This window comes from Carcharodon carcharias, chromosome 12, assembly GCF_017639515.1.
Source record: "Carcharodon carcharias isolate sCarCar2 chromosome 12, sCarCar2.pri, whole genome shotgun sequence".
Lineage (NCBI taxonomy): Eukaryota > Metazoa > Chordata > Chondrichthyes > Lamniformes > Lamnidae > Carcharodon > Carcharodon carcharias.
The window spans coordinates 99,576,184-99,593,393 of NC_054478.1; the positions used below are offsets into that span (position 1 = coordinate 99,576,184).

Below are 17,210 nucleotides of genomic sequence, written 5' to 3' on the forward strand. Positions count from 1 at the left end.
AGAATCTGTATCCTGTGCTCACACACTATCTGCACTTTCATGGAGTGGAATCCCTTCCTGTTGTCAGGACAATTGCCCAATGTCATTGTGCGCCATTTTATGCTTGAATGGGTTGGGCAAGAGCCCACCTGCTCAGCGAAAAATTCTGCCCATAGAAACAATTACTCCAATTGGAAGTAAGCTGGTCTGGCTTCACTGAGTCAACAATCTTGCTCAATGCATAAAAGGTTACTGAAACTGTACTGGCAATAACAAAAAAAATCAATGCTACTAACTAATTATCAAATAATTCTGACTGTTTTTATGTGGCTTCATGACCATACTTGCAACATCCCAGCAGGGAGAGATATACAACTAGCTGCATTTCTAGAGCTGTCTCCTGGTTAGCTTTGCTTCACCTTCTACATGCTACTGGTATGATGTTTAAAGGGGAAAGGGTAGAAGCTGGGCATATGCTAGAGATAACAGGCAGGTTGATTCAGGTTCATTATGCTAGGCCCTGGATCTCTGTCTCCACTGATCAGCAGGAGGGATGATCTAATAGTAGTTATCAGATCTTGAAGGCCCTGAGAGATAGAAGCATACATTGCAGCCACCATGATCCAGAAGCCAATATGGAGGGTTTTGGATATTCTCTCCCATATTACCACCAGAACTGCAATCTGTTTCCCTAGCACTGACAACTTCTCAGGTGGGTGTCTGATGTAAATTCCAATAACACTAATGCATTGTTCTACTGATAATAGTGCCAACACCTTGTACTTACTGAACAATGTCCCAAATCTCTCTATGTTCCACAGCAAGAGCAGTGTATCTAGAAGCTCCATGACCTTATCATCAGAGGGCATGAGTGGCTTCAGGTTGGGAATGTCCCTTCTGATAACTTGCATCTTATAGGCATTGCCTACCATTTTCTCTTGCAAGGTTGAATAAATTAAGTGAAGACCATCAGCGAAAGTATATGCGCCAAGTGACATGGAACAGCTGAAGGAAGAGATAGGTTAGCATCCAGTTAAAATAGAGAATGAGAGTTTAGGGTTTTTTGTCATGTAGTTGCTGCTAGGGAAAATGGGTAGCCATGTGGCACAAGATCCTAAGATCATGCCCCCTTCCCTTTACTTTTAGGGAGTGAAGAGCGCTGGAATTCAAAGGAAAAGAGGCAGCATGGCTAATGTGTTACCTTGTCTACTCAGGCCATATCACTGAACTTCTTGAAGCACTAGCCAGTCTTAAATTGAAGATTAGAGTACCACCTCCCTCCACGTGGCAGAGTGACATTTTTGACAGGTTTCCTATTTATAAACACTCAGCATCCTGTGGGTAAGGTTCAATTTCCTTTCCCAGAATCTGAACAGGTTATATGGTGGGTAAAGGACCTTCCAGTACATAACAGGCACACATGCATCGCCTCCCAACCATATATGATGCTCATATGCAGGTTTTGCATCTGAAAGGCAGGTTAAAGTGTTTAAAGGAAGATCAAGTAGCTAGTGTTGACAATTGTAGATTGGGCAAATGAAATTCACCAACTATGATTAAGATGGCTATTAAATACTTCAACAAGAAAACAATGATCCCAATTGTGACCATATGAAAAAGATGACTATTTAAAAGTAGTGTTGTATCTTTTAACATGTATGTATCAAAGTTAGAGCACTTAAAAATAACAGCACATTCAACGCTAACCATCATTTCCTGTACCTTGCCCGAGGAAACAGCAAACAACAAAATATTTGAAATCTTCAAGAATGTAATAGTGTCACGTCTTGAGCAATACTTTTTCCAATGCCTCCTATTCTTACTTTACATAATTAAACTTAACAGGATGTTATTAACCATTCAGCACGCAAAAAATTTCCATTCCCAAAAGAGTTCATCATTTTTGATTTTTTAAACAGCCCTAAAGACATCTAATCCTTAAGTATGAATATTAGCAAAGAAAAACAATATAAAAAACATTATTTTCAAAAGAAACATTTGTTTGCGTGGTCTACATTTTTGATCACAATTGTTAGAAAGTCAAATCATCTTGGCACAAACACTGGAACCTAATTTCAACTTAATTGAGTCTGTTTTACAGATATATCAAAGACAAACTTAACACATGACTTGTGTATTTTTGGTTCACCAATAAATTCATCGGGAGTTTTTATTTAGGCACCCAACTGGAATGAGCATAGCTTCATTTCAATTTTGAAATGTGGGTCCTTCACCTATTTTCATGGCAAGTTGAAGATTGCATTGTATAAACTCTAACCAGTAGTATTCAGGCTTCGCAGTGATCACTTGAGGCTGCAATAAACATTCCTCCTGCCTCCGTGGTAATCAAGTGGCTGCTGTCAACCTGCACCCACAGTTCTACTTTGATTTATCTCTATTTCCCAGATTTAAGTGCCAGCCAAACTTGAAGGGCTCAATGGCCAAGATGCATCAGGGCATCCGAAGCTCACTGCGCTTTTTCCAAAAAGGCTGGAGGATGAAGTTATAATGGCCCCCATATCTTCAACAGAACTAAAAGATAAAAACAAAAAACTGCGGATGCTGGAAATCCAAAACAAAAACAGAAATACCTGGAAAAACTCACCAGGTCTGGCAGCATCGGCTGAGAAGAACAAAGTTGAAGTTTCGAGTCCTCGTGACCCTACAACAGAACTAAGTAAAAACAGGAGAGGAGTGAAATATAAGCTGGTTTAAGGTGGGGGGAGAAGTGGGGGTGGGGGGGGGGGTTGTAGTGTCAAGCTAGCAGTGATAGGAGCAGATAACCAAAAGATGTCACAGACAAAAGAACAAAGAGGTGTTGAAGGTGGTGATATTATCTAAAAGAATGTGCTAATTAAGAACCAATAGCAGGACAAGCAAGGTACAGATAGTTCTAGTGGGGGTGGGGTGAAATAAGACTAAAAGGGTATAAAAGATATAGATTTCAAAATAATGGAAATAGGTGGGAAAAGAAAAATCTATATAAATTATTGGAAAAAACAAAAAGGAGGGGGAAGAACCGGAAAGGGGGTGGGGATGAAGGATGGAGTTCAAGATCTAAAGTTGTTGAACTCAATATTCAGTCCGGAAGGCTGGAAAGTGCCTAGTCGGAAGATGAGGTGCTGTTCCTCCAGTTTGCATTGAGCTTCACTGGAACAATGCAGCAAGCCAAGGACAGACATGTGGGCAAAAGAGCAGGGTGGAGTGTTAAAATGGCAAGCGACAGGGAGGTCTGGGTCATTCTTGAGGACAGACCGAAGGTGTTCTGCAAAGCCGTCGCCCAGTCTGCATTTGGTTTCTCCAATGTAGAGGAGACCGCATTGGGAGCAACGAATGCAGTAGACTAAGTTGGGGGAAATGCAAGTGAAATGCTGCTTCACTTGAAAGGAATGTTTGGGCCCTTGGACTGTGAGGAGACAGGAAGTGAAGGGGGTGTTGCATATTTTCCGTATGCTTGGGGAGGTGCCGTAGGTGGGGGTTGAGGAGTAGGAGGTGATGGAGGAGTGGACCAGGGTGTCCCGGAGGGAATGATCCCTATGGAATGCCGCCGGGGGGGTGAAGGGAAGATGTGTTTGGTGGTGGCATCATGCTGGAGCTGGCGGAAATGGCGGAGGATGATCCTTTGAATGTGGAGGCTGCTGGGGTGATAAGTGAGGACAAGGGGGACCCTATCATGTTTCTGGGAGGGAGGAGAAGACGTGAGGGCGGATGCACGGGAGATGGGCCTGACACGGTTGAGGGCCCTGTCAACTACCGTGGGTGGAAATCCTCGGTTAAGGAAGAAGGAGGACATGTCAGAGGAGCTGCTTTTGAAGGTAGCATCATCAGAACAGATGCAACAGAGGCAAAGGAACTGAGAGAATGGGATGGAGTACTTATAGGAAGCAGGGTGTGAGGAGCTGTAGTCGAGGTAGCTGTGGGAGTCGGTAGGCTGGTAATGGATATTGGTGGACAGTCTATCACCAGAAATTGAGACAGAGAGGTCAAGGAAGGGAAGGGAAGTGTCAGAGATGGACCATGTGAAAATGATGGAGGAGTGGAGATTGGAAGCAAAATTAATAAATTTTTCCAAGTCCCGATGAGAGCATGAAGCAGCACTGAAGTAATCATCGATGTACCGGAGAAAGAGTTGTGGAAGGGGTCTGGAGTAGGACTGGAACAAGGAATGTTCCACATACCCCATAAAGAGACAGGCATAGCTGAGGCCCATGCAGGTACCCATAGCCGCACCTTTTATTTGGAGGAAGTGAGAGGAGTTTAAGGAGAAATTGTTCAGTGTGAGAACAAGTTCAGCCAGACGGACCACCACCAAACATATCTTCTCTTCAACCCCCCGGTGGCATTCCGTAGGGATCATTCCCTCCGGGACACCCTGGTCCACTCCTCCATCACCTCCTACTCCTCAACCCCCGCCTACGGCACCTCCCCAAGCATACGCAAAATATGCAACACCTGCCCCTTCACTTCCTCTCTCCTCACTGTCCAAGGGCCCAAACACTCCTTTCAAGTGAAGCAGCATTTTACTTGCATTTCCCCCAACTTAGTGTACTGCATTCGTTACTCCCAATGCGGTTTCCTCTACATTGGAGTGACCAAATGCAGAATGGGCGATGGCTTTGCAGAACACACACCTTCGGTCTGTCCGCAAGAATGACCCAGACCTCCCTATTGCTTGCCATTTTAACACTCCACCCTGCTCTCTTGCCCACATGTCTGTCCTTGGCTTGCTGCATTGTTCCAGTGAAGCTCAACGCAAACTGGACGAACAGCACCTCATCTTCCACTAGGCACTTTCCAGCCTTCCGGACTGAATATTGAGTTCAACAACTTTAGATCTTGAACTCCCTCCTCCATCCCCACCCCCTTTCCGTTTCTCTTCCCTCCCTTTTGTTTTTTTCCAATAATTTATATAGATTTTTCTTTTCCCACCTATTTCCATTATTTTGAAATCTATACCTTTTATGCCCTTTTAGTCTTATTTCACCCCACCCCCACTAGAGCTATCTGTACCTTGCTTGTCCTGCTATCGATTTTAATTAGCACATTCTTTTAGATAATATCACCACCTTCAACACCTCTTTGTTCTTTTGTCTGTGACATCTTTTGGTTATCTGCTCCTATCACTGCTAGCTTGTCCCTACAACCACATCCCCCCCCTCCCCGGCACCTTAAACCAGCTTATATTTCACTCCTCTATTTTTACTTAGTTCTGTTGTAGGGTCATGAGAACTTGAAACGTCAACTGTGCTCTTCTCCACCGATGCTGCCAGACCTGGTGAGTTTTTCCATGTATTTCTATTTTTGTTTTTATTTTGGATTTCCAGCATCTGCAGTTATTTGCTTTTATCTAACAATCATTTGTTTTTTTTTAATCCCCTTTCATTTGCTTTCTCAATACTTTCCACTGCAGCTTTAGATACTATTAGATTATGTGACTCCAAGCTTTGGATGTGACAACAATTGTGGTTTACTCCTCTAATTTCTCCCCTCCTGGAGTAGTGAAGTGCCTCAGAGTGGCTCAGCCACCTACAGATGACTCAACTTTGATGGAAAACTGGACCACATCAGAGTCTGCAGAACATGAACTCAGGTCCTGCAACTCTGATGTAACACATTCATACATCAAGGTGCTGAATTACCAAGGCACCTACCCAGTATTCATTTGATAATGTTATAATATAGCACACATTAAATCTCACTGCATAATGACAATATTCAGTTAATTTAGAGAAGTTACTGACCATCTGAACTGCATATTTACTCAGCAGAAGCATTTACAAACAGGCAATGCTACATTTGGAACTGTGCCAGAGCCAGTATGGTTTTAAAAGTGAAAAACTCTTACGCCAGTCATGTGGTTTTTAATCCAGTGCATTAAACTGTTGTGGTCTATCTAGCCATAGAACAACATTGGGGCAAACATTTCTCTAGTCACTTTGTTCATGACATCATAAATGTATCTGTGAAACTTTCTTCTGTTCAAAATTTCTTGTGCAATTGCAAGTACAGTATTTTAGAACATATTTATAATTTTCAAAACATAGTGAGAATGCTTTGCAAACACATTTACAATATTGTTAACAAAGCAACTAAAGGAATCCTAACTCCATTGCAACTGGATACACCTTCAATGGGTTCCCTCTCCCTATTTTTACCCACAACAGAGGCTGTTAAATAAAAATCCACAAAGCAGGAATTTGGGTTAAATAATTAATGTTGCTGTTGGCAGCCTTCAGTCTGTTAAGGCAATGGTGTGTGTTGTGGCGATCAACTGTGTTAAGCATCATCTGAGTTTTTCCAGGTAATTCTGTTTTTGTTTTGGATTTCCAGCATCCACAGTTTTTTGTTTTTATCTCTGTGTTAAGCATCATTTAGTTTGCCTCAGGAGATTCACTCTGGCATGGCAGCCTCTGCCGCATTTGCTACTGAGGAAGACGAGGGTGCTGAGAAGATGCATGTTTCACTGGTCTCTAGTTTTCTTTGGGCTCTCCTCGGCCAGCTGAGCTTTGTGTTTCTGCTCACCTTTTCCACTACCCTTCAAAGCCATCAGTCTCAGAGGTCACAAACATCAACAACCGTCTCAGATTTTTGACATTTTTAAATCAGTAAGGGAATCAAAGGTTATGGGGAAAAGGCAGGAAAGTGGAGTTGAGGATTATTAGATGAGCCTTGATCTCATTCAATGGTGGAGCAGACTCAATGGGATGAATGGGCCACTTCTTCTCCTACATCTTATCATCTTATGGTCTCCCAGTTTACAGGGTCAATATCCAACATTTTCATATCTTGTTCATATGTTCTTGTGGCAGAGATATAGATGCCCAGGAGGTTGTGAGCCAGTGGCCAATTCATTGTACAGAAGGTCTTTGGGTATACGACATGTTGAGTAAGGTCAGCTATGATGGGGCAACATTGGAACCCTTTGAGATCTGCAGTGGGGTCAAACAGTGTTGTGTTCTGGCACCGACACTCTTTAGCATTTTCTTGCATTTGCTGCTGTCATAAGCCTTCAGGTCCTCTACAAAGGGTCTCTACATGAATACCAGAACTGGATGGAAAGCTGTTCAGCCTTACTCATCTGACATCCAAGACAAAGGTGCACCGAGTCCTCATGACATAGTTGCGCTACAATGAAGGTGTCACACCAACATTCCATACTGAAAAACATCTGCAGCAGCAAATGGACAGATAATCTCACACCTGAAAAGACTTTAGTTTTGACCATCAGCATCAGGAAGACAAATGTCATGGTCCAGGATGTTGTCACACTGCCATCAATAATCATTGGAAATGTGGCGCTGGAGGTTGTTGAAAGCTTCACATACCTAAGCTCCACAATCACCAGCAATCTGTCACTTGATGCTGAAATCAACACATCCATCGTAGAAGCTGCAGCTGTAATATTCAAGCTGAGGAAGAGAGTGCGGAACAACAACATGATTGAGAACACTAAACTGTGGGTCTACCAAGACCACCATGGAAAGAAGAGATCACATTGAACAGATTCAGCGGACAGCCAATTATCTGCAGCAGTTTAAATGAACTGTCTCTGCTCACATAGTTGAATGCCTTGGTGAGATCGATGAAGGCAATATGTAGCAGATTCGTTTGTTAACAGCATTTCTCTTGCAGCTGCTTAATTGAGAAGGTCATGTCAAGTGTAGATCCTCCACTTCAGAAACCACACTGGGATTCAGGTAGATGCGTTCAGCCAGGATCAGCAGTCTGACAAGGTGCCATGGGCAAATCCTTTTACCATGATGCTCTGCAGGGAGATGCCTCAACAGATGTTGCATTTGCTGTGATTACCCTTGTTCTTGACAAGGTCACAATCTTTGCATCATGCATATCCTGAAGCACTGTCCCCATCCTCCAGCAAAGACAGAGAAGTTTGTGTGGATGCTGCAGGTGTGCCAGTTTCCCATGAGTTCAGGCGGTATGGTATTAGCACCTGGACCTTTGGCCAGGGCAAGTGAGTCAATCACTTTGCTAAGTTCCTCCACTGTGGGTTCGATATCCAGATCTACCGTGACAGGCAGATTTTCTATGGTATCTAAAGTTTCTTCAGTGACAGTGTTCTCCCAATTGCTTAACTCAGGATAGTGTTCCTTGCCAGGATGGCTGAGTGGTCAAGGTGTTGGATTTAAGATCCAATGGACAGACATATGTCTGCGTAGGTTGGAACCCCACTCTCAGTAGCTGTGAATAAATACTGACTTTGAAACTTAAGAACACATAGTGATTCCTATTGCCTGGTGCCTGGCTGAATGTATAACCTATTGTCATTGTGTCCCTTGAGAGCTACAATTCTTTATACACTGCTTCCCTATTAACTTTGGATAGGCCATCTTTGCTTCTTCTCTTCCTTGGATATATTTTTATCCTGATGATCCACTGCTTGTATCCCAATATCTCCTACTCTGTCAGTGTGCTGATTATGGGGATCCATTCACCAGTGATTGTCTTAATTGCAGTTTTGATTCACTGACATACAAGTTTTGCTAATGTTTTAAAATTAATGTCAGAGAGGAGAAGCATTGTTAATGTTGCCCAAAATAAACTTTACCTTGCAAAATTCTGTTAATCACTCTCTAACAATTACTGATAGGGAGAAAATAGCTTTAGGATTTAGTGCAGATAAAGCGGAACTGAGTAGAGTGAGGATTAAAATGGCGCATGTGTGTGGTTGGAACTGACTGGGTCACAACAGAAAGATGGTCAATAGAACAGACTTTCAGGTTGCGATTGAGGCCAAATAATGCTGCAATGGCCTGTGGAAGGAGCAAGGTTAGCATGAAACTGGAAAGCAAAAGACCTCGACAATATATAAGGATATTCAAAAATATCAGATTTATGATAGTTTAGGATTATGTGCATACTGTGGATAGAGAAATAAACTAACAATATTACTGGCATGTTCCAACTATAAATAGGTTAAATTTAGTAATTAAATAGAATTAAGCAACATAATACAATAATAATAAACATTGACATCTTTATGTAAATAACAGTGAACATACACCAATGGTATATGCATAAAACCATAAGATGTAGGAGCAGAAGTAGGGCATTCAGCCCATCGAGACTGCTCCACCATTCAATGAGATTATGGTTGATTTGATAATCCTCAACTCCACTTTCCTGCTTTTTCCCCATAACCCTTGATTCCCTTACTGATTAAAAATCTGTCTATCTCAGCCTTGAATATACTTAACAACCCAGCTTCTACAGCCCTCTGCAGCGAAGAACTCCACAGATTCACTGCCCTCCGAGAGAATTTCCTCCTCATCTCTGTTATAAATGGGCGACCCCTTACTCTGAGATTATGCCATCTGGTCCTAGACTCTCCCAAAAGCGAAAACAATCTCTCAGCAGCTACCCTGTGAAACCCCCTAAGAATCTTATATATTTATAAGATCATAAGACATAGGAGCAGAAATTAGGCCATTCGGCCCTTCGAGTCTGCTCCGCCAATCAATCATGGCTGATAAGTTTCTCAACCCCATTCTCCCGCCTTCTCACCGTAACCGTTGATCCCCTTACCAATCAAGAACCTATCTATCTTGGTCTTAAATACACTCAATGACCGGGCCTCCACAGCCTTCTGTGCCATGAATTCCATAGATTCACCACTCTCTGGCTAAAGAAGTTTCTCCTCCTCTCTGTTCTAAAAGGTCTTCCCTTTACTCTGTGCCCTCAGGTCCGAGTCTCTCCTACTAATGGAAACATCTTCCCCACATCCACTCTATCCAGGCCTTTCAGTATTCTGTAAGTTTCAATTAGCTCCCCCCTCATCCTTCTAAACTCCATCGAGTATAGACCCAGAGTCCTCAAATGTTCCTCATATGTTAAGCCTTTCATTCTTGGGATCGTTCTCGTGAACCTCCTCTGGACCCTCTCAATAAGATTGCCTCATTCTTCTAAACGACAATGAGCACAGGCCCAACTTATTCAACCACTCCTCACAAGAAAATCTCTACATACCCAAAATCAACCTAGTGAACCTTCTGGATTGTCTCCAATGCCAGTATATTTTTCCTTAGATAAGGCGACAAAAACTGTTCATAGAAACATAGAAAATAAAAGTAGGAGTAGGTCATTCAGCCCTTCGAGCCTGTTCTGCTATTCAAAATGATCATGGCTGATCCTCTATCTGAACGCCAGACACCACTCTCTCCCCATACTCTTTGAAAACTTTAGAGTTTATCTATTTCCTTCTTAAATATATTCAGTGACTTGGCCTCCACAGCCTTCTGTGGTAGAGAATTCCACAGGTTCACCACCCTCTGAGTGAAGATATTTCTCCTCATCTCAGTCCTAGATGGCCTACCCCATATTCTGAGATTGTGACCCCTTGTTCTAGACTCCCCCAGCCAGAGGAAACATCATCCCTGCATCCAATCTGTCCTGCCCTGTCAAAATTTTATGTTTCAATGAGATCCCCACTCATTCTTCTAAACTCCAGTGAATACAGGTCTAGTCAGCACAATCTCTCCTCATAGGACAATCCTGCCATCCCAGGAATCAGCCTGGTGAACTTTCGCTGCACTCCCTTTATAACAAGTATATCCTTTCTTAGGTAAGAAGACCAAAACTGCACACAATACTCTAGGTGTGGTCTCACCAGGGCCCTGTATAGCTGCAGTAAGACATTCTTGCTCCTGTACTCAAGTCCTCTTGCAATGAAGGCCAACATACCATTTACCTTCTTAACTGCTTGCAGCACCTGCATGCTTGTTTTCAGTGATTGGTGTACAAGGACACCCAGGTGTCTTTGTAATTCTTTCGAGTACAAACCCGTTTCCATCTGTTCCTATTCAGATGAAGTTACATTGTTTCATAGTTTGCCATTGTGAGATTTGAACTCTTGATCTTGGGGTTACAAGCCCAGTACCATAACCACTTGGCTACTTAGGCCAAGCCAGGTGTCTTGGTACATCAACATTTCCCAATCTATCACCATTTAAATAATACTCTGCCATTCTGTTATTCCTACCAAAGTGAATAACTTCACCCTTTCCATGTTATACTGCATCTGCCATGTATTTGCCCACTCACTCAACTTGCCTAAATCACCTTGAAGCCCCTTGACATCCTCCTCACCGCTCACATTCCCACCAAGTTTCATGTCATCAGCAAATTTGGAAATATTGCATTTGGTTCCCTCATCCAAATCATTGATATATATGGTGAATAGCTGGGGCCCAAGCACTGATCCCTGCGGTACCCCACTAGTCATTACCTGGCACTCTGAAAAAGACCCATTTATTCCTACTCTCTGTTTCCTGTCTGTTAACCAATTTTCAATCCATGCCAATATATTACCTCCAGTCCCATGTGCTTTAATTTTGAACACTAACCTCTTATGTGGGACTTTATCAAAAGCTTTCTGAAAATCCAAATACACCACATCTACTGGTTCTCCCTCATCTATCCTCAAAAAACTCCTGTAGGTTTGTCAAACATGATTTCCTTTGCATAAATTCATGTTGACTTTGTCTAATCCTGTTGATATTTTCTAAGTGTCCTGTTATCACACCCTTTAACACAGACTCTAGCATTTTTCGCTCCTACTGATGTTAGGCTAACCAGTCTGTAATTCTGTGTTTTCTCCCTCTCTCCTTTTTTAAATAGCAGGGTTACATTTGCCATGCTCCCATCTGCCAGGCCTGTTCCAGAATCTACTGAAATTTGGAAGATGGCAACCAACACATCTATTATTTCCATGGCCACTTCCTTTAGTACCCTGGGATATAGATTATCGGGCACTGGGCTTTCAGTCCCATTAATGTCTCCAGCACTATGTTTTTAATAATACTAAATGCCATCAATTTCTCCTCTCACTAGGCTTTTGGTTCCCATTTGTGTCTTCTTCTGTGAAGACAGAACTAAAGAAGTCATTAAATTACTCTGCCATTTTCTTGTTCTCTATTATAAATTCTCCCATTTCAGACTGTAAGGGACCTACATTTGTCTTCATTATTCTTTTTCTTTTAACAAACTTATAGAAGCTTTTACAGTCCGCTTTTATATTCCTTGCAAGTTTGCCCTCATACTCTATTTTCCCCTCTTAATCAATCTCTTGGTCCTCCTTTGATTAAAGAGCTTTGCTTCTTTTCTAAGTTAATAACTTATACAGCATAATCCCTAACCCATAACCTCTTTCTTTCAGAACTTGTTTTTTTTTAAAAAAAACAACAGTCCATAAAGCTGTGACAGCCAATGTATAACCTCTTCAACACTTATGTCCTCACATGTTCTCCAAAATTAAGTTGGCTGAGGCATAACCTTTAGATAAACTATGAAACAGTTTAGCAGATTATGTCAATCAAAGTGAAAAAATTCTCAATTTCAAACTCAATGAACCATTGGTCCAAATTACCTTGGGTAACATACACTAAGTTTCAGCATGGAAGCAAGAATTTTGACCAGTTAAAACTCAGTTAAGATGCAATATTAAAATCTTACCTGAAGGTTTTGTTTAATTCGTTTCAGATTATGCTGAAGCAGAAAGTTTTTTTCTAGGAAGAAACGACTATACTGGTCATCTATTTGTTTTAATAAATTATTGAACAGAAGGGTGGCCAGAGAGTAATTATTCGAGGCAAGATCCCTGTTAAAAACAATGAGCAAACAATTAAATGCAAGTCTAAGTACTCTCTCTTTCAAAAATGTTACATTATGCATTGTTAATGAAGAAAACTAAAATTTTGTTCCACAATGGAAAATCCACAATGATTCAGAAAACAAATATGAACAAACCTAATTCTGGAGGTGTATCTGGTCTCCTGAATCAACTACATGGAAAGTTTAGACATTTTCTTTCTTTAAATAAACTTGAAGGTGTGTGTGTGTGGACGTTGTTTGACAACAGGAACAAGCCTGGCATTATGTTTCCCATAGTAAAACAACCTGCTGACACTAAAGCTCCAGGGAGTTTTGGTCTGGCGGGTAAGCCACTATTGCTCCCTGACTCATACCAGGGACTAAAATTGCAATCCAGTGCCAATAACATCACTGATCTACATAATTAAAGCAGGATACTGGGATCCAGCGAGTATGGATGGCAGAGCAGGCTCAAGTGGTCATATGGTCTACACCAGCTCTTTTTATGAGAAGGCAACTGGTTTGCAGAGGGTAAATTGTTGCTCTTATTTTAACAGCCCCCACAGTGTCACGGCTCACGTATGACAGGCAGCCATTTATATGAGGCATTGTATGGCTGCCAGCTCCAATCCCAACATAAGTCAGGCCTTCAGGAGATGAGGGATAAAAAAATGAAATGAGGGTAAAATACTTTGAGTCTATCTTTTTCTTCATAGTTTTTTATTTCTTTGCTTCTCTTTAGGTTGCCATTTGCATGCCAACATGTTTTGTCTTTAACAAATTGCGATGTTTGTCAAGTTAAAGGGTGTTTGCGACAAGTGCTTCCTGATCTGATATCAGATAAGATATGAAGAAAAACTGTCTCTACTCCACCATCCCATTGTCCTTAGCAATCAGCTGTAAGTCTTATTTCTCCAAGAATTTCTTTTTTGTCATTTATTTTTGATCCATAAATCTTAAAATCAGTGTGAGAGGTCCGTGCTCATCTTTCCAAAATTACATATTTGGATCCCTCCACTCAGGCTTATTCCCTGCCACAGTACTGAGACAGTTCTTATCAAAGTCACAATTGATATCCTATGTGACTGTAATAAAGGTAAAATGACTTTCCTCATTCTTTACAACCTTTCCAGAGTCTTTGACACAACTGACCACAACTTCCTCCTCCAACACTTCTCAACCGTCATCCAGCTGGGTGGGCCGGCTCACAGGGGTCCATTCTCATCTATCCGGTCGCAGCAATGGCATAGTGGTATTATCACTGGATTAGTATTCCAGAGACCCAGGGTAATGCTCTGGGGACCTGAGTTCACATCCCACCATGGCAGATGGTGAAATTTGCATTCAAAAATATCTGGAATTAGAAGTCTGATGATGACCATGAAACCACTGTTGTAAAAACCCATCTGGTTCACTAATGTCCTTTAGGGAAGGAAATCTGCTGTCCTTACCTAATCTGGCCCACATGTGACTCCAGACCCACAGCAATATGGTTGACTCTTAAATGCCTGAATGAGGGCAATAAATGCTGGCCTAGCCAGCGATGCCCACTTCCCATGAACAAATTTTTTTAAAAAGCTACAGATTCATCTCCAATATCTTCTCTTCCCACTCCTGCACAGCTAGCTCTGGTATCCCCAAGGATCTATCCTTGACTTCTCCTATTTCTTATCTACATGCTGCCCCTCAGCACACATCTGAAAAGATAGCATCAGTTTCCACTTGTACATTGATAATACATAGCACTACCTCACCACTCACTCTCTCTTTCAACCCCTCCACTGTCACTAGATCATCAGAATCCTTGTTCAATATCCAGTACTGAATGAGCAGAAATTTCCTCCAATTAAATAATGAGAAGGTTGAAGTCATTGCTTTAGGTCCTCGCCACAATCTCTGTTCCCTAGCCAATGACTCCCTGCCTCTCTCAGGCATCTGTCTGATGCTGAATCAGACTGTTTGCAATCCTGGTGCCATATTTACCCTGAGACAAGTTTCTAGCCACATATCAGCACCATTGTTATGACCACCTATTTCGACCTCTGTAAAATAACCCGACTCCACCTCACCTCAGCTCACTTGCTGCTGAAACCCTCATCTATGCCTTTGTTATCTCTAGACTAGACTATTCCAATGCACTCTTTGCTTCCACCTTTTACTGTCCAAAAACTTGAGGTCAACCAAAATTCTTGTCCTGTATTTGTTGACCTCCACTGGTTTCTGATTAAGCAATGGCCCCATTTTAAAACACTCATCCTCACTTTCAAATCCTCCTTGCCCATGTTCTTCTCTACCTTTATCATCTCTAGCCACACAACTCTAAGATATTTGTGCTATTTCAATTCCGGACTCTTGATTTTAATCATTCCACCACTGGTGACCATGCCTTCGGCTGTCAAGGCCTTAAGCCTTAGAATCCCATCCCTAACCTTCTCTACCTTCTTTCTTCCTTTAAGCCACTCCTTAAAACCTTCTGCTTTGACCAAGCCTTTCAGCATCTGACGGAACATATCCTTTATCTGATTTGTTGTCAAGCTTTGCTTTAAAATGCTCTAAGTGCCTTGGGACATGGTATTATGTTAAAGGTGTTTAACAAATACAAGTTGTTGCCACAGGTATAGTTTCATTTTTACATCAAAAATACTAGATAAGCTGTGTGTTTACAGTTGATCAATAATAGTTTTTTCTTATTCAAAGCAAAATTGCTTATAATTGTAATTAGCACTAGGCTAACAAGTGGCAAGTAATATTCGTGCCACACAAGTGCCAGGCAATGACCATCTCCAACAAGACAGAATCTAACCATCACCCCTTAATATTCAATGGCACTACCATCACTGAATTCCCCATTATCAACATCCTGGGGATTACCATTCACCAGAAACTAAACTTGACTAGCCTATAAATACTGTGACCACAAGAACAGGTCTGAGGCTGAGAATCCTGTAGTAAGTAACGCACCTCCTGACCTGACTCCCCAAAGCCTGTCCACCATCTACAAGGCACAAGTCAGGAGTGTGATGGAATACTCACCACTTGCCTGGATGAGTGCAGCTCCCACAACACTCAAGAAGCTTGACACCATCCAGGACAAATCAGCCTGCTTGGCACCCCATCCACAAACATTCACTCCCTCCACCAGTGACGCACAGTGCCAGCAGTGTATATCATCTACAGGATGCACTGTAGGAACTCACCAAAGCTCCTCAGACAGCACCTTCCAAACCTACCATCGTGACCATCCAGAACAACAAGGGCAACAGACACATGGGAGCATCACCTCCTGGAAGTTCCCCTCCAAGTAACTCACCATCCTGACTTGGCAATATATCATCGTTGCTCCGCTGTCACTAGGTCAAAATCCTGGAACTCCCTTCCTAACAGCATTGTGGGTGTACCTACACCCAATGGATTGCAGTGGTTCAAGAAGGCAGCTCACCACCACCTACTCAAGGGCAATTAGGGATGGGCAATAAATGCTGGCCAAGCCAGCAATGTCCACATCCCATGAATGAATGTTTAGTAAAGACAGAGTTAAATACACACACTTCATGGCAACTGAATTTTGCCATTAATAGTAGTTTTATTTTCTCCTATCCTTTCAATCAATTCCATGTCCCGATTCCCATTTTAAAAAGGTTGCTAAGTGAATTGTGCTGTAAAATCCAATACATTAATAATCAATCACTGCTCACTGGGCCTGGATGATCTCACCAGCCAGTTTTCCCTTAATGCTTAAAATAGTTTTAGTCACCTGTGGAACTTCTAGTGTTCATTTACCATTTTAATGATTGCACAGAGCTAAAACAAGAAATCTGTCAAGTCGGGAATTGTTCAACCAATGTGCAGTAGCACTACCAAGTTGTAAGAGAAGCTGATTAACAAAAATGCAAGCCCCCATCTATGGTAAACACCAAGGAAAGCAGTGAGCAATTATAACGAATGCCAAAATTTCTATCATTAATTTGCATTCTTTACACTGAAGTTAGATTTCAAGCTAAAATTGCAATGATATCTCTTGCATAAATGGTCATAGGTAAACAAAGATAGGAACTAGGCCATAATTAAAAGCTATAGACATTTCAAAACCAAAATAAATGGATTTTTAGAGAAAAATGTAAGGTTAGAAAGGCTCAAAAATATGGAAAAATTGTTAACTATTCAGCATGATGCTGGGCTCTACGGTTCATTAATGAGCAAAGTTGTATTATTGATCTCTTTGCATAGACGATGTGATATTAATCTTGTCATTTTTAGCATTTGATTGGCTGGAAGATTGATATTTATAGACAGTTTTCAGCCAATGCAATTCCAGTATTTTGAAACCTGCTCCCACTAATTTAGTTGGAAAGTTAGAAAATGAAAGTTGGAAGGAAAAGTTAGATTAGGTAGAAAATAAGTCAATAAAGTAATGTAATAAGACACTGACAGACCCTGAGAAAGAGGAGACAATGCAGGAAAAGAGGTGACAGGGTGAACAGAATTAAACTATTTAGATCTTTGCATTTTAACTGAAATTGGTTATAATTATTTTAGTAGTTTGAATTCTTCACGATTGACATCATTCACAACCAAACTTTTGAAGGCTGAAATGAATTGCAGAAGTTTACCTATGAACAAGACCT

General features: G+C 41.6%; 1 protein-coding gene across 1 annotated transcript in view; it reads right to left on the reverse strand.

The window, feature by feature from the left end:
* stat4 (signal transducer and activator of transcription 4) overlaps positions 1-17,210 on the reverse strand; it is a 141,758-nt gene that overhangs the window by 105,409 nt on the left and 19,139 nt on the right. Inside the window, exon 3 of the mRNA XM_041200881.1 lies at positions 12,448-12,592. Within this exon, the coding sequence (XP_041056815.1) occupies positions 12,448-12,592 (145 nt within the window). The remainder of the gene's footprint in view (positions 1-12,447; positions 12,593-17,210) is intronic.